General features: G+C 37.6%; 1 protein-coding gene across 1 annotated transcript; it reads left to right on the top strand.

Annotated features, from left to right (window-relative positions):
- Positions 1-703: 703 nt before the first annotated feature.
- LOC398377 (alcohol dehydrogenase 1) lies at positions 704-18,691 on the top strand. The gene is made up of 9 exons (XM_018243398.2): positions 704-799; positions 7,977-8,078; positions 9,883-10,024; positions 11,828-11,915; positions 12,327-12,546; positions 13,442-13,702; positions 16,296-16,431; positions 17,436-17,574; positions 18,505-18,691. The coding sequence occupies exons 1-9, from the start codon at positions 782-784 to the stop codon at positions 18,533-18,535; spliced, it is 1,137 nt and encodes a 378-aa protein (XP_018098887.1). The 5' UTR covers positions 704-781; the 3' UTR covers positions 18,536-18,691.
- Positions 18,692-24,265: the final 5,574 nt, after the last annotated feature.

Here is a 24,265-nt window from a genome sequence, read left to right on the forward strand (position 1 = left end):
ACCAAGGTATCAGGGAAGTGATTATTATCACAGGGGGTGCCAAATGTTAGGCACCCCCTCCAATTATTATAACTTTACTTCTCTTTTAACAACTCAGCCCCTAAAAGAAAATAATGGTTAGGAATATACATCTTAAATCACATTGCTCCCATGGCCCCAATGAAGGGGAAATGTATGTAATATTGCAAATATGACATATTATCAACATGGAGATGGCGCGATCTTTTATAAATTTTGTTTGAATAAAAATTATTTTTGAAAAAAAGAAAATAATGTCTAAAGCATATAGCGTTTCAGCACCTGCAGAGTATTCACAGACAGACTACCTGGTAGGGTGAATATGCTGGCAAGTAGTGATGAGCTAATCTGGCCATTTAAACACTATAAACATTAAAAATGCAGACCAACAGAAATGTGAAGTGTGCTGTGAACACCATATTAAAGGTTAATTTTAAGCAGAAAAACCAGTGCTGACCTGTTGCACTGATCAAATATCTGATAAAAACACAGAGCTCTGTTTATTGCAGTGAATAGAGGTCATTTCTTAGAGCATGAGATTCCGGCTGGTTACATAATACTGTACATACACAATACATACATAGTATATTCAGTTGGTGTTTACTGCTCCTATATAATCCCGTGCAAATTTACAGCAAGAATTTTCAAGGAGGAGTGAACATAATACAGGGCGGTGCTGGTAGGTGGTTACATTAGTGACAGCTATAGATAGAGTGTAACGGTGAGCAGAGCAAGCTTTTAGCTGGGAAGCACAGACATCGAGATGGCCACTGCTGGGAAAGTAAGCAGCTAACTCTCTACTGAATACACAGCTATACATTAGAACTTTTTTTTCAAGGAAGCTGCAGTCAATTCAGATACAGAATTAAGCTATTTCTCCTATGTTATCACAAAAGAAATTATGTAGTGTAAGACACAGCTTAAAAGAAATTGCAACTTGTTTAACTTTTTAAGATTCATACTTGTATGGAAATAAGAATATATTAATACTTGGGTTTATCATTTCATTTAGAGTGTGTGGGTATGCAAAATGCAGTCCAAACATAATTGCTTCTTGGATTTGGTCATAATTCATTCATTACTATTCATTTGTAGTAATGTACCCTAGATAGGGTCAAGATAAATATAAAATGAGAAATAAGGTATTATTTTTATTTTGTTTATTGTTTTTGGAGTGTTGAATTTTACAATGTGCTACCTTGTACAATACTATTTCCCTTTTTTCTATCTCTATGTTTTGTTCTAACTTGGAAGTGTAGAAATTACATAGCATTCGATTGTTTTTTTTCATGCAGTATCATGCATGCTTATGTTAATGATTCTTAATTTATGAGTCGGTACCCAAATATGGACCCCCAGTGCTGTTTAGGCTGGCTCTATGTGATTCCCTGAAAATACTGAGTTTTTCCTATTAAAAAAAATGTATAATTAGATGCATAAATAGTTGTACACCAATTTTTAGGTTGCAAAGCTGATTCATTATACCAAAAAAGGGTTAAGAAACACTTGTTTATGCCAGTAAATTTCATTATATTTTTGTGCCATAACTGAAGCAGGGGTGTCCAAAAGGGAGATCGGGATCTACCAGTAGACCTTTACTGGTGATCAGTAGATCTCAAGACACTGTCAACAAACAGCTTGTCTAAATCACCCTCCTATTTCATGCTTTTCATTCAGTTTTTAATGTTAAGGTTACATAAGAAATACATGTTTAAATATAACAATATATATTTTCTGATAAATCAATTTTTCCATGGTACAGAATACTAACAATGCTTTTATGGATGTAGATAATAATGGGACATCATCACTATACTAAAAGCATAATTAAAAATATGAGATAAGAGTAAGAGCATTTGCATGCTATTGTTCTATATATACAGTATATATATATATATGTTTTAAGTATTTAAATAAAAGCGAGTTTTAACCTTTTTTAAAAAATCCCGGTGTGCATCCATTTATCCACATTCTTGTATGAAAGCACGTTTGGATAGCACCTGGGTTGGATTAACTTTTTCCTGAATGGTGTGCTGAGACCCAACTGGACATTACATTTATCTATATACCTTGCAGGTATTTTTCTCAAGCACCCAGTGTTATCATTTTGAGCAAATTTGTTTGTTTTTTGTCTAAATCAACGGATTGTTTTCCTTCCAACATGGAGGAATATGTGGACCGAGCATTATTGGCAATGGACTATGCAGAGACCTGGCATATATCTGAAGCCGATGCGGACCGAGTATTATGGCAACACAGCCACACAGATTTACCTTGTAAAATGAATGTTAAAGATATAGCAGCTGAGTGGGAGAGAAATAAGAAAAAGGAGATCGATTTGGACTTACATGGTCTATTCCTCTCAGATTATTACAGTCTGAAGCGGATCCCACGAGGATTTCGCATTCACAACACTCCAACCATTGGACGGTCAAATCCTGACTTTTGCAAGAAATGGATAGGCGTCCTAAATCGCTGCTCATTTGATTTGATGATCCTTGTGGTTGAAGAGGTATCGAGCGAGTTAACGAAGCTCCGCAAGACAATGGAGGCGTTTGAAGTTGAGCACGCTGCACTAATCAAAGGAGACGCTGCACCGGAGCTGATTAGTAAGACCGGCGCCGCTATTGAATCCTACAAACAAGACTTGCTGCGATTCAAACGTGAGAAACTTCGCCGTGTTAATGAAGACTATACAACCCATCGAGTCTACCGCTGGCTCAGCGGCGAGCGGCACCCCAGTCAATTTAACCCACGGTTTAGGAGAGCTCCAAGACGCAAACTTCTGAAACCGTTAAATTCTGTGGACACCAGCTCGGGGGATTCTGAGGGCGATGAGTCGGGTCTTACGAGTACTCAGGTGGTGAGTGTTATTGCCGATACTACTCCTATCCCCCCTTTTTTAGAGCAACCCCGGACTGTGTCAGACCGTCCCCCTACGGGTCGGGGTCCCGTAAAAGGTACCCAACACGGAGGGGCAAGAAGGATTAGACATACCAATTTACAATCTTTCCCAGCACACACTGACCTTAGCAGAAGCAAGTTTGCTACGCAAAGGGTTAACCTTTGTGCCCACTTGTCAGTTTAACCAATTTGAATGGGAAGTTGACTGCTTTAAATTTTGCCGGATGGTGAATCTAAAAGATTACTTTAAAACCGTGAGTGATAAAGAATTACCATCTTCTACATTGAGATTGAAAAGTACTTTCACACCCCCTTTGATTAATCCGGCTATAAAGCTGTTTAAGCAAGTCATTGAAAAGGAGGGGGCAGCTTGGTCACCCCAAGACCACAGAAGGGACAATATAACAAAAGCAGAAAGAGCGGCTATTAAAACCTTGACTGCTGACACCAACATTGTCATCCGCCCAGCGGACAAGGGAGGAGGGATTGTAATACTGAATTATCAGGACTACAGCAAAGATATCAAAGATCAATTAAGCGATATTAAAGTTTATAAATGTCTGCAATCTGACCCTGTGTCCCAATTTAAGAAAAAGGTTGATACATTGGTAAATTTGGCTTTTCAACAGGGCATTATTGATGCACATTTGAATAATTTTTTGTTACAGGACCATCCTAGTTGCCCTTTATTGTATTCTTTGCCCAAGGTTCATAAGAGTATGACGTGTCCCCCTGGCCGCCCGATAGTCTCGGGGCGGGGTTCATTATTACACCCCATTGGGATTTACCTTGACAAAATATTGCAACCGGTGGTTCGTAACACCCCGACTTACCTTAAGGATACCCCACATCTGTTGGAGTGCATTAAACAGTTGAAATTGCCCATTGATGGACCCATCATGCTAGCAAGCATGGATGTGGTCAGTCTGTATACTGTCATACCGCATGAAGCAGGGTTGGAGGCGGTTAGACGTTCCTTACTTGAATATGAGTTATATGCAGGCCCACCGATCGATTTTGTTCTGGAATTATTAGAGTTAGCTCTATTGCTAAACTATTTTCGTTTTGAAAATTCATTTTATTTACAGCTACTCGGGACGGCGATGGGAGCGGCCATGGCGCCGGCATATGCTAATCTTTTTATGCATCAATATGAACAGCATCACATTGTACCCAAATACGGCGATAATTTGATTTTTTTCCGTCGTTTCATTGATGATTTAGTGATTGTCTGGAGGGGCACAGAGGTGGAGTTCAGGGCAATGGTTACTGATTTGAATACTAGAGAGAGCCCAGTGAAGTTTACGTTTACTGTACATCCAATAAGAATACAATTCTTGGATGTGGAACTAATACTTGATGGAGACCATATTGCCTATACTTTATTCCGTAAATTAACCGATAGAAATACCCTCCTTCACTATAAAAGCTTTCATCCGCGACATCTGAAGAACTCCTTACCTGTTAGTCAGTTTTGCCGGGTCTTAAGGAACAATTCCGACCCCCACCAGTGTGAGCAACAGATTGAGGATATGTGGGTAAGATTTAGCGTTAGAGGGTACCCTGATGAAGTTTTACGAACGGCCCTGGACACGGCACATAAAAAATGCAATGACACATCTGATAGATGTAAACAAAATCCAAAACTAGTCTTTAGCACCAAATACAATGTGGGTACTAAGGATCTAGGGAATATGGTCAAAAGGCACTGGAATATTATCGGGGCAGACAGTGACTTGGCTAATGTACTCCCTGAACCGCCTATGATTAGCTATAAGCGTGGAACTAACTTACGCGATTTACTGGTTAAGACTGACCCAGTGAATTGCTATACTACTAACAAAAAAACATGGTTAGCAGATTTAAAACTAGGATGTTTCCGCTGCCCAAGCTGCACGTCCTGCCGCTACATGACTCCAGGCACATCCTTTTACATCCCCACACGGGCAAACGCTTCCAGATCCGACACCACATAACATGCACTACCACACATATAATTTATTTAGTAACATGCCCTTGCGGGCTGTCCTATGTAGGAAAAACGGATCAAACCCTCAGGCTACGAATGGATGGCCACCGATCTGCGATTAGCACGGCTTTTAGGGATGGACAGACACAGAAACCAGTGGCCAAGCACTTCCTTGAGAGGGGACATAGGCTGCCCACCTTCAAATATATAGCCATTTATCACATTCCCCCCTTGAGTAGAGGTGGGAATAGATCTAAGATGCTACTGCAACGGGAAGTGTTTTGGATCAAAAAATTGAACACTCTGGCTCCCTCGGGGTTAAATGAACACTGCTCCTTTTTATGTTTTTGAATGAGCGGTGACAATCTTTTTGTTACATGAGACATATTGATTGAATTCGGATAGCGGATGTGTGCAGTTCCATTGGGTGTAGTAGAATAACCAATCACTGGAACAATGTAACGTTGAATATTGGCTTAAGATTTCTTAACTTTATATTTTGCCCTGAAGTATCAAGTTTCTGTATGGTCCATGTGTCCAATTTTTGTTTTTATTTACAATTCCTCTTGTTTGGTTTACCCGTGGCTGCACCTAATGTTGTTTGAAAATGCCTGTATACACATAACAGGGCCAAATATTTTGATTTAAAGTAAGCAGCGGCAGGGTTACCATTTGTGGGTGGGATTAATGTATCTATATATGTGTTCTTTTTTAACCAACCATTTGGGTCTTGACAAAGGTCTAAGATGGAGACCGAAACGTTGACCTGACCATGTTTTAAGTATTTAAATAAAAGCGAGTTTTAACCTTTTTTAAAAAATCCCGGTGTGCATCCATTTATCCACATTCTTGTATGAAAGCACGTTTGGATAGCACCTGGGTTGGATTAACTTTTTCCTGAATGGTGTGCTGAGACCCAACTGGACATTACATATATATATATATATATATATATATATATATATATATATATATATATATATATATATATATATATATATATATATGTATATGTTTGTTGTGTAAAACATATAAATATGTAGCCACAATGTGTGCATCAACACTAGTGAGGCTTCAATGCTAATTTATGACAGACCAAGGAAAAACGTCCAGAGCAGGTGCTCATTCAGCAAGTAATTCTTCCCCAGTTTGAGTGCAATTTGCACCTCAGGGTGGATAACATGATCTGTAGTGGGGCACAAGCCAGGCCTATCCGTAGGGCAGGCATTAAAGACTGGGCCCCACCGTTGCAATCTCTGCCATTCCCTGACTTGCATGTCTGAGTGCCATACAATTGAGAGGATGGGTAGGGACCTACATGCACCCACTCTTATGGCTGCCTAGCTTTATTCAGAACTGCTCAAAAACCTAGGCAATTCTACAACAGAACAAAGTGCAAAGACAGGCACCAGTTTTTTGCACTTTGCACACAGTTTTAGTGGTTGTAAATAACCCCTAACATCCTAGTAAATAAACATTCAGTGTCTCTAAATGCAAACTCATCATCTGAAGCTTTATAAATATCAATATTGATGCCTTAACTTGAGATAAATGCGGCTAACTTACCTTCCTATCTGAATGATCCATTTCCTGCATCATACACAGCTAATTATTAGCTAAACACTGAAAATGACAACTTTGTCCTCTGTTCAGTAAATAAATCCACAGAGGGAAGGCACGTTATTTAATGCAAATATAAAACATATCTTAGCTTCTCTCGGAGCTTGTAGTGAGCAAATATTTGCCTCAGCTTGAAAAAGATATTGGCTCTGGGGAGACTATTTATATTGCAATCTTTTCCATCTTGGTGCACATAACAAAATTAATTAAAATTGTGGATGTTATTTTAGGGCAACCCATGTGCCTATTTACACTCTAGGGAAGTGGAAACCAAGCAATGGGATTGCCTCCCCTGGGAGATATTAGGCAGTGGCAGGGCAGCTCAGGATGCCAGTTAGAGGGGGAGAATAGGCTCTCCTCACCTGAAAGCCCAGCTTGAAGTCAAATATGCAAAGTTTCAGGTGAATATCTATTTGCCTCCAAGATATTGTTTGAGTGACTGCTACACTAATATTTTTCTAATACAGGTATGGGGTCCGTTATCCGGAAACCCATTATCCAAAAAGCTCTGAAATACAGGAAGGCCATTTTAATCAAATAACTGACATTTTTCAAAATGATTTCCTTTTTCTCTATAGTAATAAAACAGTACCTTGTACTTGTTTACAACTAGGATATAATTAATCCTTATTGGAGGCAAAATAATTCTATTGGGTTTAGTTAATGTTTAAATACTTTTTTTTAGTAGACTTATGGTGTGGAGATCCATATTACAGGAAACTCCCAGGTCATGAGCATAGTGGGACCCTGATGGTTTGACCTTCAAGGTAAAGCTTGATCTGAAAAGAAACAATCGCTGCCTTTGGGCTTAGACTAGTGTCACACAAGACTGTTTCTTTCAGCAGGACAGTGATTCCAAACACAAGACCAAAGCAACAATGGCTAGGTTCAAGAATTTTACAATGGCCCAGTCAAAACCCTGATCTCGATCCAGTTGAGAATATGTAGCACTGTTTTAAAACTGAGGTGCAAAAGACAAAGATCCAACCAGGTGTGCCAGCTTGGAAAATACTTACATTTAGATTAAATCTTTTATTTCTTTAATAAGTATATCAACCAATTTGTACAACTTGGGGTAAAATATTAGAACTCTAAACACTTTTGCAATATGAAGAAAAAAGCCCGAAAAAATAGGGTCGGGCAAACTTTGGAGCTTTCCCCGGAAAGTCTGAATTGTTCAGAGTTTTCCACAAAAACTAGTTTTCTGCGTTTTTTGCGCAGAAACCCCAAAATCATTGGATATCAGTGCAGACATCAGCGCAGACACTGGAACCTTCCCCATTGACTTATACAGGACCTCGAGAGCCTTTAGATGCCGGGGTTTCGGATTCAGAGTTTTTAGAACATCGGACTTTAATAAATGTTTAAAAAATGTTTTTGCTCCGAAAACTATGAATTATTTGAGGTTCGGATAGTCGGACCTTGTTAAATAACCCCCATAATGTATATATTTTGCTTTTTACAGGTTATTAACTGTAAGGCAGCTATAGCCTGGGGGCCCAAGCAACCCCTCACCATCGAGGACATTGAAGTTGCTCCACCAAAGGCTCATGAAGTTCGTGTAAAGGTAAAGATTAGACAAAAAATATCACAACTGATTGCTTATTATTGCTTATTTCTATAGATATCTGCGTGCAGTTTGGACTGCATTTGTATAAGCTAATTGCCTGGGTGCCAGAATCAAGAACATTATATAACATCATTTAAAACTGCACTCACATTTCTTGCAAACCTGGTAATTTATTTAACTGACATTTCTGTTTCAATAGAGACCTGCTGAGACCGATCTTAAAGAAATATCATATGAAAATCAAATTAATAATTAAAATTTGAAATATGCGATGGGTTGAATATGGCAATTAGATACACCTGTAGGAATCTTCAAAACAAGTAGCTGGGTGCTGGCTCTTTTCAATCAGAAGTACCTACAGGAAACAAAGAAGGAAGTTTACTTTTGAGGGATATCACTTCTATATAAGGGAAATTGCTGGTTCCATGCCACACATGCAGAGAGGGGAGGGTGCTGGCAAATATAAAAGAATGTAAATAAATTTCACCTAACACACGCACACAGTGTAGATTAGCTTGTTATTTTTACTGCCAAAATTACATTAGAGTTATCCTTAAACAAAATAGTTTTTTATAGTTTCATACCTATAATGAGCTTTTGGTAGTATAAGTATTTTTGTAAGTATTTTCACTGGTGTTCTTTTTTATTTGGTAGTTTGTGGGGGTTTTTTTCAATTATTTGACTTTTTAATCAGCCTCCACCTCGACTAAATTTTGAAATGCTTTCTGATTTGTTCATTGAGCAACATCTGCCAACTAGATGAATCATAAGGCTAGATTGTTATTGCTATTAGTTTTATTTATTAAGAAATTCATATTTATCATAATTCGTCTCTTTCCTATTCATTCTTAAGGTTGTCAATAGGTTCCAACTAGGGATGCACCAAATCCACTATTTTGGATTCGGTCAAGCTCCCGAATCCTTTGTGAAAGATTCTCCGAATACGGAACTGAATCCGAACCTTAATTTGCATATGCAAATTAGGGGTGGGAAGGGGAAAACATTTTTAACTTCCTTATTTTCTGACAAAAAGTCACGCATATGCAAATTAGGATACGGATTCGGTTCGGCCGGGCAGAAGGATTCGGCCGAATCCGAATCCTGCTGAAAAAGGTTGAATCCTGGCCGAATGCCGAACCAAATCCTGGATTCGGTGCATCCCTAGTTCCAACAAAGCAGAAAACACTTGGGACATTTGCCAAATGAATCTTTTTCTCCATCAGCATAAAACACCAATCTGGCCCAGTCTATGTCAGTGCTGTTTGGGTGGTAGGGGTATATCTCTGCCAGTGGAGATCCACCAAGTATGACATTAGGGTAATGGTTCAAAGGGAGATTTGTCACCTTTTTTTAAATTTGCAATACTGCGGATGACAAATTTCCTTGAAATGCTTTCCTATTGAATAATGTAAATTGTCAAATGTAAAACATACCCGGCCCTTTGTTTTCCGAAGTCACCCAAACTTGAAATGTAAGGAAATTCTTGGCAATTTATGGGGCAGATTTACTAGGCGAATTGTCGCAACGACCGATTCGCACACTTTGCGCAAATTCGTTACCACTAAGCTAATTCACAAACTAACTAATGAAGTTGCGTCCTGGGTGCTGAACACTGGCAAACTTTTGTTTATGCCTAGGGAAAAGTCGCTAGTGATCTTCGCTGTTAGTGAATTGGTGATGTCCCTACGGATTGGATTTCTGCCAAATTTTCACTAGCGACACCCACTTCGCCCTTTAGTAAATCTGCCCCTATGAGTGACAGGATATGTACATCTGGGTAACATGTTCCTTTGTAATGCAGATTGTGGCAACCGGCATTTGTCGCTCAGATGACCATGTTCTAAGTGGAGCAATAAGTGACATGAAGTTCCCAGCAATTCTGGGGCATGAAGGTGCTGGTATAGTGGAAAGTGTAGGAGAAGGAGTCAAAAATTTAAAACCAGGTGAGAGCTATTGAACAATGGCTGCAAACATACACTCAAATACATGTCTGTGATTATAAATGTTTTTTTAACAGATTGGAGTATTGATATTTATTGAAAATGACCCCCTTGATGTTTACCTGACTTTGGATTCGTAAACCCTGCAATGTTTAAGAACGTTATTTATAAGGGCATTACCAAGCCAATATAGTTTTACAGTAGGTAACGGAATGCAAAAGAATTAAATGATTGAAAATAAGAGTGAGCTATAGAGCACTTTTGCAGTTTCCATTCATTTTATATTTTTAGTGGTTTCTGAAACATTCACAGTTTTAGTCTGCTGCTGCTTTTAGCTTGATATCTCTCTGATATTCAGCAACTCTAGGATTAGCTGACTATAAAGGATATGCACAGAAAGTGGTGACACAAGTGGTGACACCTTGAAAAAAAGCTGCTGAGCTGAAAGTCTGGTATTGCCAGTCAAAGTTATCTATTTAGAAACCACTAAAAATATAAAATGAATGTCAATTTCAAAAGTGATCAGAATCTAAGTACGTCTACATCAATTCATTGCTTTAGAGCCCCTTATATGTTCCACCTTTCTTCTTTAGCCTGATTTTCACTTCCTAAAACTGTTCAACATAATAATGATTTATAACAAATTTTTCCCATAGACTGGCAATAAAAGGAGTTGTTCACCTTCCAAACCCTTTTTTCAGTTCAGTTGTTTTCAGATTGTTCCCCAAAATAAAGGCTTTTTTCAAACTACTTTCCATTATTTATTTTTTACCGTTTTTCCAAAATCTAAGTTTAAAGTTGGTGTTTCAATCTGGCAGCTCAGTAATTCAGATGCAGACTCTAAAACGTTACAACTTTGCAACATTTAGTTGATACATTTCTCAGCAGCATCTCTGGGGTATTAGCAACTATTGTATCAATTCTAACAACCACCTTTAATGAAACCCAGATATTCTGGTCAGCAGTGACAATGCATCAACTAAATGAATCAATTTCGAACAGTTTGCAGGGTCGGCGACCCCCCCTCCCAAAGCTGCTTTAGACGGTAAAAAATGACACTTTAAGCTTAAATATTAGAAAAACGGTGACACATAAAAAATAGAAAGTAAATGGAAAAAGTCTGTATTTCTGGTGATCTATCTGAAAACAACTAGTTGTTTGAAGGTGAACCACCCCTTTTACTAAATACTGCTGTTTCACTTAAAGGATAAGTAAACCTTTAAAATAAATGAATGTAATATTGATAAGATTGCTATTCTAAGCACATGTGTTATTTTACATTCATTAGTTATTTATTTTTTTATTATTAAGTAGGAAGTTGTCAGGAAAAAGAAGGAGGGCTGCTCTGATGCTCATTTGATTAGGAAAAAATAAAAATCTTTCTCACATGTTTCCTAACCAGAAGAACATCAGAGCAGCCCCCTTTCTCTTTCCTGACAACTTCATTGACTACTTGGTGGTCAGACTGGTTGGATATTGACCAGCAGGTGGTGCTATTGTAACAAAATTCATTAAAGGGCATGTAAAGGCATAAAAATAAAATCCCATTTTTACTTTCTTTAATGAAAATGAAATATATCTTTAAATTTGAATATATGTATTATTAGCTGAGCATAACTGACCAGGGTGCCAGTCAAAAAATTCCACCTAAACAATAACAAGTACTAGAAATATCCCTACAGAGATTATAAATTCTGCATCCTGGGGAACATTGAAATCCAAATGGACTGATGTCCATATATTGATGTGTTGAGTTTTAACAGAAATAAATAAATACAAATAAAACATTGTGTTTTCTAATTCTAGGAGACAAAGTTATCCCACTTTTTGTTCCCCAATGTGGAGAATGCAGATGCTGCACTAATTCGAGGAGCAACCTATGTGACAAACATGAGTATGTGATTTACTCTTCTTACTAATACTGAATGTATACTGAACCTATAAGTACTTAAATGTCTATGTTAAACAATAGATAAATCAACTACAATAATTAATTGGTGAATTGGTGATTCGGATCAGATGTAAAGGGTTAATATAACAATCAACTTTTTTTTAATACAAGTTATAAAATCAATATATATATATATATATATATATATATATATATATATATATATATATATATATGCATACACATTATATAATGAAAACTACAAAACAATTTAACAGTTAACTTGATTGAATGAGTGTTGAAAGCAGTCTTCTTTAGAGTATCTCATTGGTTGTTCACAACTTCACTGGAAAATGAAAAGCCTGAATTGATTTCTTCATATATTAAAAGTGCATTTGTATATGTCTCATACAGTATTGGACCATACATTGGACTCTTGTTGGACAGAACCAGTAGATTTACATGCAAGGGGAAGCCAGTTTACAATTTCCTAAGCACCAGCACCTTTACTGAATACACTGTATTGGATGAAATATGTGTGGCTAAGATTGATGACAATGCTCCTCTCGAAAAAGTGTGTTTGATTGGTTGTGGATTTTCCACTGGTTATGGCTCTGCTGTGAACACTGCTAAGGTGAGGGACTTTGTTGATTGGTATCACCTAATGGTTAACTAATTATATATTTTCAAGTACATTGGTTGAATTGAAGTTCATCATCAATAAACGTCTACCAGAATATGGACACAACACTACTTCATAAAACAGTTGGTGTGTGCAGGGCAGCCACGCCGCACTTTCTTGATTAGCAGGCCCCCTGCTTTCTGAGAGCTGCTGACTTCAGGAAGGCAGGGCGTGAGCATAAGGGGAGGTATCTTCTGTCCATAACTTCCCGTTATTGGTCACTGAGTTTAAGTCCCAGAGCTGCTCAGGGATTGGATAGCTGAGGTTTGAACTTCTCCTCCAGCTCATCCAATCACCATGCAGCTTTACCAGGACTTGAAATTCTGTGACCAATAAGGGAAGAAAATGCTGTCATTGGAAGAAGATGCAGCCACCTGTGCTCCCCTCCTCCCTTCTGTAGTTGGCAGCTCACTGACAGCAGGTGGGCCACACTAATGAAGTAAGTGCAACATGGCAGGGCCCCCCTAAAGGTAACCCTTTGTGGTCCCTGTTGTGTGGTGGGGCCCTGGACACCAACATTTTTTTAAACTTCTGGGAGGGGACAAAATTTTTCGTAATGGGGCCCTACGATTTCTGATGGGGCCCTGGTTGTGTGTACTCACTGGAACATGTATACAAACACCCTAAACTCTTAGTTAGATGAGATGTTCAAGATAACCTGAACTACAGGATATCCAACAAGGGTTATTTTCAGCTAGAAAATAAGATAAAAGTGGGAACAATATTTCTGAGAATTAAAGATCTTGTGGCAAAAGATCTAAACTTATACCTCAAGGTCACAATGAAATATATTGTGCTCATTTAATAAAATCAATATCTCTATATTCATTTTTTTTTTCTCCAACAGGTTGAACCAGGATCCTCATGTGCTGTGTTTGGCCTGGGTGGTGTCGGTCTGTCTGTGCTTATTGGATGTAAAGTAGCAGGTGCTGCTAAAATCATTGGAGTTGATACAAACCCTGATAAGTTTGCCAAAGCAAAGGAATTAGGAGCCACTGACTGCATCAACCCAAATGATTACAAGGAACCTATCCATGAAGTACTGGCAAAGATGTCTGATGGGGGACTAGACTATACATTTGAGTGCATCGGAAACACCAAAGTCATGGTTAGTAACAACTCTTAATTAAAGGGACACTGTCATGGGAAAAAAAACATTTTTCAAAATCAATCAGTTTACAGTGCTGATCCAGCAGAATTCTGCACTGAAATCCATTTCTCAAAAGAGCAAACAGATTTTTTTATATTCAATTTTGAAATCTGACATGGGGCTAGACATATTGTCAATTTCCCAGCTACCCCAAGTCCTGTGACTTGTGCTCTGATAAACTTCAATCACTCTTTACTGCTGTACTGCAAGTTGGAGTGATATCACCCCCCTCCCTTTCCCCCCCCCCTCAGCAGCCAAACAAAAGAACAATGGGAAGGTAACCAGATAACAGCTCCCTAACACAAGATAGCAGCTGTCTGGTAGATCTAAGAACAACACTCAATAGTAAAAACCCATATCTCACTGAGACACATTCAGTTACATTGAGAAGGAAAAACAGCAGCCTGCCAGGAAAGCCTTTCTCTCCTAAAGTGCAGGCACAAGTCACATGACATGGGGCAGTTGGGAAATTGACAAAATGTCTAGCCCCATGTCAGATTTCAAAATTGAATATAAAAAAAATCTGTTTGCTCTTTTGAGAAATGGATTTCAGTGCAGAAGTCTGCTGGAGTAGCACTATTAACTGGTGCGTTTTGAAAAAAACATGTTTTCCCATGACAGTATCCCTTTAAGTTATGTTTTAACAAAACAGTCTTTAGGATAGGGAAAAATACTACCTGGCCTACATATATTATTTAAATTTCCTAGAACCAAAAATAGAAATGGGTCCAATGGGATCAATGAAGAGAAATATGTAAAAAAAACTTTATAACTTAGTTATAAGGCTTAATTTATCAATCCCATGTGCAGAAGATTTGGAGCCTTAAGGAGATACAAAGTTGCACACTTTAGGATCTTTCCACAGTTCTGTGCCCTTTGCAATGAATTCAGTATTAGGTGCAAGGTACAAATTGTAGCCCTGATGGGTGCAATGCAACCTTGTACATATAGTAGTACCTGTCAAAGCCACATCTTTCTAAGTTGCAGCTGAAAATGCTTTCTGACTCTTTTTATGCACATTTAAATGTTCACTGACAAAGGGTGCAAGGTACAAATTGTAGCCCTGATGGGTGCAATGCAACCTTGTACATATAGTAGTACCTGTCAGAGGCACATCTTTCTAAGTTGCAGCTGAAAATGCTTTCTGACTCTTTTTATGCACATTTAAATGTTCACTGACAAAGAGTACTTTTTCTTTTACAGTTTCACTATATTAATTTATGTTGTTTGCCTGCATTTTATTTAGATTTTCCTATTGCCCTTTACTCTGTAGGAAAGGTTAAAATACCTGCTCTATATTACATCTTTTACTTTATTATAGTATTGATATATCATACTGATTTCACTGAGATCTAGGGTCCTTATTATATTCACACAACACAGTAGGTGTAATTTACTGAACCTGAGGCCAGTAGGAAGCACTAGGAAGTGGCCCAAGACTGCTACTTTCTGCAGCAAGTACCAGGCCAGATCAATAATAATAATAACACACGGTGCGACAGCAACATCAGGGGGTTCAGCAGCCCTGATGCTGGCTGTACCTCTTGCTTAATGATAGGCTTTAATGATGGCTTTGCCAAAAATTCATGAAAAAGGCAAAAAAAGTCAATAAATGAATCAAAGTCTATGGGCATTTTTTAGCACAACATTTTTCAAATCGCACAACGATTTTTTACTATACATTAAAGTCTATGAGCAATTCTTCTTAACTTGGTAGTGTAAGGGTCTGTTCTTGACCTGGACCAGTAACACGACCCACACCCAGCACTACTATTCCCCCTACCCAGACCTGCTTCCTAACCCTACAAATGGGGAACCACAAAAACTTGAAGTGATGTTACTCCTGAGGAGGGTAAGGGGGGAAAAATACCTTTTTTTTAAGAAGTGGGTGGGGATCACAGCCAAGTTTTACACTGGTACCTGCACACCACCCCCACGATGAGAGAATCATGGACTTTCTGCCTAAAAAGCACTTTGCGGGTATTCCATGGGTTCCTGCAGATACCCAGCACAATGCAGGTCTCTAGCACATGTAAATGACACTGTTACATTATGTCTACATTCCACCCGCCTGCCTCTCTTAGATAAAGTGCTGCCTAGTGCAGATAGCAGTCAATCCATGAGGTTTGCCACAGTCCTCTGCACTCCAAAATGGCTGTTTGTTCCCCCCTTTTTTTGCACACTGCGTCTAGCATTGTAAATGACCACTAGGGTGTTGTATTGACAATGGAGCCCAGTTCGCCAGTTCGCCATCAAAATATTGTGTCTAATAAATACTAAATAGAGTATCATATGGGGCTCATTCATTAACACTAGTCAACTTTGATAGTGTGATACTCCACATGGCAACCAATAAAAAATGTTTTTAATTGTTTACCATGCAGCTGTCTCACCTAAGCTATTCATTGATGGTCTGCTATAGACTACTGTCCATAGGCAGGTTTGCCCATTGCTAGGAGATGAGCAAATTCATTGAAACTGAAAATAAGGCTTATAAACTATAGCTGAAGACACATTGCCTAATACATGTCACTGTGTGCATGCTTCCCAGGAATCAGCTCTTCTGGCTACCCATTTTGGTTGTGGGACATCAGTCATTGTTGGTTTAGCTCCTGCATCCGCCAGGGTATCAGTGGATCCAATGGAGATGCTTACAGGACGAACATTAAAAGGAGCTTTGTTTGGAGGTAAGGGATTTCAGTTTTACAGTCCATGCGAATATTTTTACATTAGATATAAAATAGATATTTAAGCTAGTGTTACACATACAGTATGCCGTTTAACTTTCTATCATACTTATAATTACTTATCAGTACTGAGTCCTTAAAAGCACTAGCAATCCACTGAACATATGTAATCTGTACGTTTGTCTGTTGTAGAGAGCTGCAGAATATATAATATTATAGTATAATATACAATACTGTGTGTTCTTTGGGTTTCAAATGATTAACATCTGTAGGATTCACTTTACACCACAGGATGTCAGTGCAGTATATGCATGATACTGAATGAATATAATTCTGAAAGGAAGGTGGCAACTAGAGTAGGAATTTTTAACCTAAGTTGTACAGAATTCTCAGGAAGAGATGTGAAATATGTATGCTAATTAAGGGGGTTATTGATTAAGCTCCGAATACCCGGAATCCGAAAAAATTCTGATTTTTTGGACCTTAAAAAAAATCAGAATTTTTAGGGAAGTTATTAAAGTTCGATGGTATCAAAACTCTGAATCTGAAAACCAAGCATCTCAAAGATCTCGGGGTCCTGTATTAGTCAATGGGGAAGGTCCCAGAGTCTGCATTGCTGTCAGTACTGATATCCAATGATTTCTGCCCGAAAAGTGCGTTATCTCCAGAAAATTTGTGGTTTTTGCCGAAAAGTCTGAAAACTTTTCAGCAAAGGTCTGAAGTTTTCGGGTTTTTACACAAACCTATTTTTTTTTTTTTTTGAATCATAAATAAGGTCCATTCGGGAATTTGGAGTTGCTCGGATTTTTATCTAAGAAATACTGAGATAAATTCAGAGTTTCATAAATAACCCCCTTTTGTAGCACATTAAATCAATCTTGCATTTTTAAATTTTCTGTATTTTATGTGAAGTTCTGGCTTCAAAATAAATTTTCTTACAATATTTACTGTAAAGCATTAACAAGGGATGATTTATAAAGTTAAATGAACTGCTACTATTTCAGGCTGGAAGAGCAGAGACGATGTACCAAAACTGGTCGCTGATTTCATGGCAAAGAAGTTTAACCTTGATGGGCTGATAACTCACAGGTCAACCCTGGATAAAATCAATGAAGGGTTTGATCTCCTGCGCAAAGGTGACAGGTAGGTTATTAAAGGGGTTGTTCACCTTCCAACACTTTTTTTTAGTTCAGTTGTTTTTAGATAGTTCACCAAAAATAAAGACTTTTTTTTCAATTAGCTTCTATTTTCTATTTGTGACTGTTTTTATAATATTGAAGTTTAGAGTTTCATATTTCATCTTCTTATGTCTTTCTAAAGCAGCTCTGGGGTGGGGGTGCAGGGTCGCCGACTCTAGCTTTGGCCCTGCTCAGAAGCTGTTAGAATTGGTACAATAGTTGATAATATCCCACAGATGAGAAATGTATCAACTAATGTAGCAAATTGTAACAGTTCACAATCTGCACCTGGATCACTTAGCTGCCAGACTGAAACACAAACATTAAAGTTTAAATTTTAATTTTGGTTTTGGGAAAAAAAGTGTAAAGCAACTGAAAAGATTCCTCATTTCTGGTCAGCAATCTGAAAGCAATGAACTGAAAATGTTAACATTTTCAAATTTAACTTGTGTCATACTACAATAACAAAGCTTGTATATAAGAAAAATCAATAAAATTGGCAAGCTGTTAAAAGGAATTTAAAAGGTCACATATGTTCTCTGAAAACCTGGATTTCTGTGCCATAATTTTATCCCATTGATAAAGGATCAACATGGATCCGAAACATGTCGTGTAGTAGCCTGAATAAACACATCACAGCATAAATTGCTATTTATGAGTGCTCTCCTCATTCTTGGAAATCTTTAATTTTATCCCATTGACTTCAATTGGTTACACCAGGTGTGAGATGGTGCTAGTATACAATGTAGAATAAATTATACACAGTACATGTATTAATACTGCAAAGGTCTCTTTGTAATTGATAATTATTTGAAATGATCTAAAATGCATTACATGACTAGCATATAACTATTTATGGTATTTATAATAAGCCATCTCTTATCTCTTCCCTCAGCATTCGCACCATCCTGCAGATCTCACAGTGAGTTTGCAGCATTTCACCATCCGATCGTGGTCATCAAATCTTCAGTGGAATCACCATGCGAATCATGAGCTAAAATATATAGCAATATTTAGCAATGCATTGTATGGCTTCATACATCAACTGTAAGATTTAAAGACAATAAATATATCTGCTTTAAGGCTGCTGCTCTCTTTTATATCCATCAATATACTTGTGCAGTAACTGGCTCATTTTTTTTCAAGATCAGAGTATGTTCAATATCAACATATCAGAGGATAACTTTAAATTTATATTTTCTGCAGTTTCCATCTTAGAATTTAAATTGTATTATGGTGACATATATTCTCTGGCAAATATTTAATGGTTTGGAAGTCAGAATAGAAGATCCAGAAAAAATACATAAAACAGCACCCGACACCCAAATCGGAATTGCAAAAAAATATAATACAATAGTTAGAGTGTTACCCACTAACCAGAACTACTTGTACCATCCTGCCTTTGTATCATCTGTACGCCCACAAATAAAAAAACAACAAATCATGGGAGGGGGGAAAGGGTATGAAATTTGTTAAGGAAGTGACTCTACGGTGCAGATTTATCAAAGGTTGAGGTGAATTTTCGAATGAAAAAAAATTTTGAGCTATTTTATGTACTTCGACTAGGGAATAGTCCAAATTCGATTCAAATTTAAATATCAAAATGTATCATGTTCTTGGGGTAATTTATAAAGTTCACACTACAAATATTTTTCGTATATGGTTGCATTGCACATGTTTTTTCCTGAACGCTAATATAGTGCACTGCTCTGCCCGTCTTTCCGTTTTTTGCGAATTCGCAGTGTGAATAAATTTTCGCAAATGAGACGGGAGTTTGCGTGAGCGCACCCAATGTGCAAGGTTGTTGTGCGCGAAAATATGACAGTACCTTAAAGTGGACCTGTCACCCAGACACAAAAATCTGTATAATAAAAGTCCTTTTCAAATTAAACATGAAATCCAATTTCTATTTTTTATTAAAGCATTCATAGCTGTTGTAAACTCATTTAAAAATCTCAGCTGTCAATCAAATATTGTCTGCCCCTCCTCTATGCCATGGGCATAGATGCGGGGCAGACAATTACTTTCACTTTCCATTCAGCACTTCCTAGATGTCACTGCTCTCCCCACATTCCCCTGTTCTCTTCACAGTTTAATTGTGTAGCCAGGGCATGGGGATGAACATCGGGTCCCCCATTCTGGTGCACAAACAAGATTCTGAGATGATGCAAGGCTTGCCTTAATAACAGTGTCCACAAAATGGCTGCTGCCTGTTTGCTATAATTATGAATTACCAGACTGAGGGAAACAAGATTCAAATAATGTAATTTAAGTTCATTTTGCTTGACTAATGTGATAAAATAGGATTTTTAATAATTTTTTTGGGTGACGGGTCCCCTTTAAATTCGCAGTTTGCAAAACTGTTTTGCGAATATTTCATCCGCCACCAAAGTTGTGTCGTAATTGAGTCGCAGAGTGTGCTCATAAATATTTACAATTTGCGAATTGTGACATATTTAAAAAGCTGCTATAGACATTCACATTGTGGAAAAAATTTTGCAATTCTGTTTGCACCCTCTTATTCAGCTTTATAAATAAAACCATGCGCAGGGCAAATATATTCACTTTGCGAACCAATCTGCCCTGCGCAAAGTTTATAAATGACCCTCTTTATAATTCGACTTCGACCATTCGCAATCTAAAACCTGCCGAACTGCTGTTTTAGCCTATAGGGGACATCGTAGAACCTACTTGGAGTCAATTGGTGGACTTTGAAAAATCTAAGGTTTTTTTGGGAAAAACATTGAATCGAATTCGATCAAATGTGCTATTTATTCGATTCGTACTAATCAAACGCAGCTGAATACGGACCTATTTGACCAAAAAAAACTTCGACTTCATTTCGGTTGGTCTTTTTTAATCGAATTTCGAAGTTTTTTCAATTTGACCCTTGATAAATATGCCCCTAAATGCTAGCATTGGGCCTTGACACCACCATTTAAGTTGTTATTCTCAATGATGCTCTATATTGTCCTGAGCATGTGCATTGACTGTTAAGGAGGCAAGTACTATTATTCATTTAGTAGAAAAAAATAGAACAGTATGATTACACCCCACTATAAAACAAACAGATTTTTTAAAAAAAAAACCACACTTTCCTTGCCAGCAAGCATAGTGGACACCAGATCCTGGCTAGATCCACAACTGGAACAGAAATTGCTGAATACCTGAAAGTCCTACAACATGTGCTGTTCTGGTGTTACTTCAGTACAGACAGTGAAAGACAAAATACAGTTTTGCAAAAAAACTCAGCAGATGGCAAAATGTGGAATTTTGCAACGAATTTATGCCTGGCAAGCAAATTGCTCATTAATGTTCCTTTAGTCTGAATTTAAATGGAGATACACGTTGGCTGTGTACAGCTGCCTTAGAGGGAAGAGAAGATGTTGTTTAAAGGAACAGTTCAGTGTAAAAATAAAAACTGGGTAAGTAATAACCAAAAAAAATGATTTCTAGTATAGTTAGCCAAAAATGTAATGTATAAAGGCTGGAGTGGCTGGATGTCTAACAGAACAGAACACATTTTCATTTATTTAACTTATGGTAATCCGTGGCTGCTTGCTAGGACAATTGTTCGTATCCAAAGCAGATATTATTTGCCAAGAAAAAACAGTGTAGTATTAATTACTAGTTTTTATGCTAGTAATTGCCATAAAAACTCAAATTTTTAGAGGTTTCCAAGGTTTTCATTTTTTTTTTGAGTCTCCTTCATCTGTTTTTTCTGCTCATGCTTTTTTTTTCTAAGTATCTTTTAAGAACTTTCATGGCATTTGTGGTTTTAGAGAAAATTAATTTATTCATGGTTTCTAAAAACCTCTAAAACTACACCAGTTAGAATTTTGATAAATTAACTTCTATGATTCCACTCACAGTGTAAACTGTTTATCCTGCTATTACTAAGTTGCATCATTACTGGCAGTAACAATGCTGGGTGGGGTATTGCCTTTGCCAATTCTCCTAAGCTCACAAGAAATTGGCAACTGACATTGAACTATGATAAATTTATTTGCCCACACCTTTACCATCAACTGATTTTATTTCAGTATAAAACATTTTACTTTTATGATGACACTGCAAACATGTATTATCATGAATCCATTTAAAGGCAGGGAATATATGTATGATTAATCTTATTTTTACTATGTATAACCATAATCCATGTAACAAAAATACACTGTATAGTATTTGATAAAACAATTTAAGATTAAGGTGCCATTTACAAAGATTTTAAAACATTGTCTACAGCTCATTGCCCATCAATGCTGGGAATTGCAACTATACTTGTTTTGCAATAACTGCCATTATTCATGCAAGCGTAGCAGTTCATTTCAGTGTTTTCTCTTATAAGTTGTTAGTTTTATGAATTTACTTCCATTTGCATAATGTGGAAATAATATTTAAAAATCTGAATTTCTTACTCAAAATGGAGTCTATAAATCTATTCTGGAATTTTTTCTAGCGCTGTTCGTTATCGTTCTTTATAGAACTTTAGTAAAAGGATGCAGTGGGCAACAAAACAAAATACTAAAAACTTGGGTTAAAAAAATGACAAGTAGCTGGTAAGAATAGTGATTAGCTCTACATGCAAATGAGCCAAGAATATATTAATTACCCAACTCTTGAAGCCATAATTGTAGTGTGTGCTACAAAGATGTGGCTTTGCAGATTGAAGCCAGTTTCCATTAAAAAACAAAGTGGCTTGGGAAATATGTAAAGAACAGGAGGGAGATGTGGTGATATTTGGCACATATGCAGTTTTCCTGTCCCAGGGAAGTGCCAAGGGTTTCCCCAAGTAATAGTCCAACATTGTTGTGTTTGGATACAGCAGTTATCTATATACATGTATAGTTGGAGAAGTGTCTTCTGGAACTTTGAGAGCATTTTCTAGGCCTCGAAACTGGCATATAGTCTGCTGTTACTATTTTCTGTATTCTTACTCCCTCTATACAGTGTGTTTGTAATGGGGCAATTATCTTCTGTGCCGCACCCGTGTTTAACCTTGATGTACCACCAACCTTTTGTGTGGACTAACCATTGAGTGAAACACACCAGGCAGATGCTTGCAGGCACCCCTCCTGGACCCTGTCCAGCTCAATCCAGATCAGCCTTTCCTCTTAAAGTTTGGCTGGCGGGATTCCTGCTGAGAACACTATGCTCACCTACGCCTAGTTGCTTTCCATGCTAATTACCTCTCTAACTTACACTTCCTAGAGTGTACTATTACACCACTATGCCTCACACTACCTAGGCTCAGTACCTCTTCCAAGAGATGACTCTACTGCTGCAGTGCCCTCTGCTCATCTTGCTTCCCATGATGCATCTCTGATCTCACTTCCTGAAACATTGCCTTATATCACTTCCTATTCTCCACCCACTGGGGACTTTCCCTCACAACTGTTATGCTCCCCATAGTGGCCAACCTAAATATATGTATTAACCATTACTTAAACATTCATATTAAACCATCAATATTTTGCCCTATTATATCTCACCCTGCTGAAAACCAGACATGTCCTTGTGTCTGCCAATTAAACTACTACTCTACACCTTAACATGTTGACGTAACTTACATGATAGCGAGCATTGATTTACCAGCTGCATAAATAATTTGCTGAAAAAGTGTATCAAAAGGATCACATCAGATGCGACATTTCGAGCAAGTCACCTGCCCTTTATCAAGCTACATGCAACTGACGCACAGAATACATTTACCGTAAAGGGATTTACAGGAAATGACATCACACATCATGTGAAACAAGTAGTATAAGCGTCATACAATAAATATATTTCATAAAGTATCAAACAGTATCATATAAATAGAAACAAATCATAGACTCTATTGAGACCAGTGGGATGTAGTGAATTTAGTTTATTTATCCACCAGACCTCTCTCTTTTTTAACTTTAGTTCTCGATCACCTCTTCATTTCTGAGGTGGTATAGTCTCTAATACCATGAATCTCAATTGTTCTGAGGTGTGTCCTTTTTCTACAAAGTGCTTAGATACGTGACTTGATCATCTGTGTGGTCTCACCCACAAAGATGAGACCAAACGGACACATCAAGACATAAACCGCAAATTTTGAAATACAAGTGTAATATCCCCCAAGAATAATTTTCAAATTAGAGTTGGGGAGGACAAACTCCCTTCCTTTGTGTACATAAGGGCACTGTACACAGTTAAGACAGGGATACATACCTTTTGATCTCATACCCAATAAGGTAGTATGTCCTTTGGATTTAGTTTTAAGATTGGAAGAGGTAACTGAGGCACCAATGGTTTTGCCCTGCTGATACGAGATGAAAGGTGGCAACTTAAACTCCCTTACAGTGGGGTATGCATTTCTAAGTATATATCAGTGTCTATGTAACAAATGAGCAATCGATTCACTATATTTGGAATATTGAGTCACAAAAGGAATACTTTCACTCTGTTTCTTCCTAACTATGGTTCACCCGAAATTGGGCCTCATGTCAAATAATTTTGGGGTAACCTCTGTCTATAAATTTTTGGCACATCTTTTGTGATTGGCCCCCTCGTTCTTGTGTATCACTTACAAGTTTCTCTGGGATAGCTTTTTTTTACATGTGGTGGATGCTTACTCTTGAAATGTAATATCTGGTTACGATCTGTGGGCTTAGTAAAGAGAGAAGTAC

This window comes from Xenopus laevis, chromosome 1S (genome assembly GCF_017654675.1).
Source record: "Xenopus laevis strain J_2021 chromosome 1S, Xenopus_laevis_v10.1, whole genome shotgun sequence".
NCBI lineage: Eukaryota > Metazoa > Chordata > Amphibia > Anura > Pipidae > Xenopus > Xenopus laevis.

Coding starts and splice junctions, on each gene's coding strand:
- LOC398377 (XM_018243398.2), top strand. Junction 10,025..11,827: donor AGTCAAAAATTTAAAACCAG/GTGAGAGCTATT, acceptor TTCTAATTCTAG/GAGACAAAGTTATCCCACTT. Junction 12,547..13,441: donor CTGCTGTGAACACTGCTAAG/GTGAGGGACTTT, acceptor TTTCTCCAACAG/GTTGAACCAGGATCCTCATG.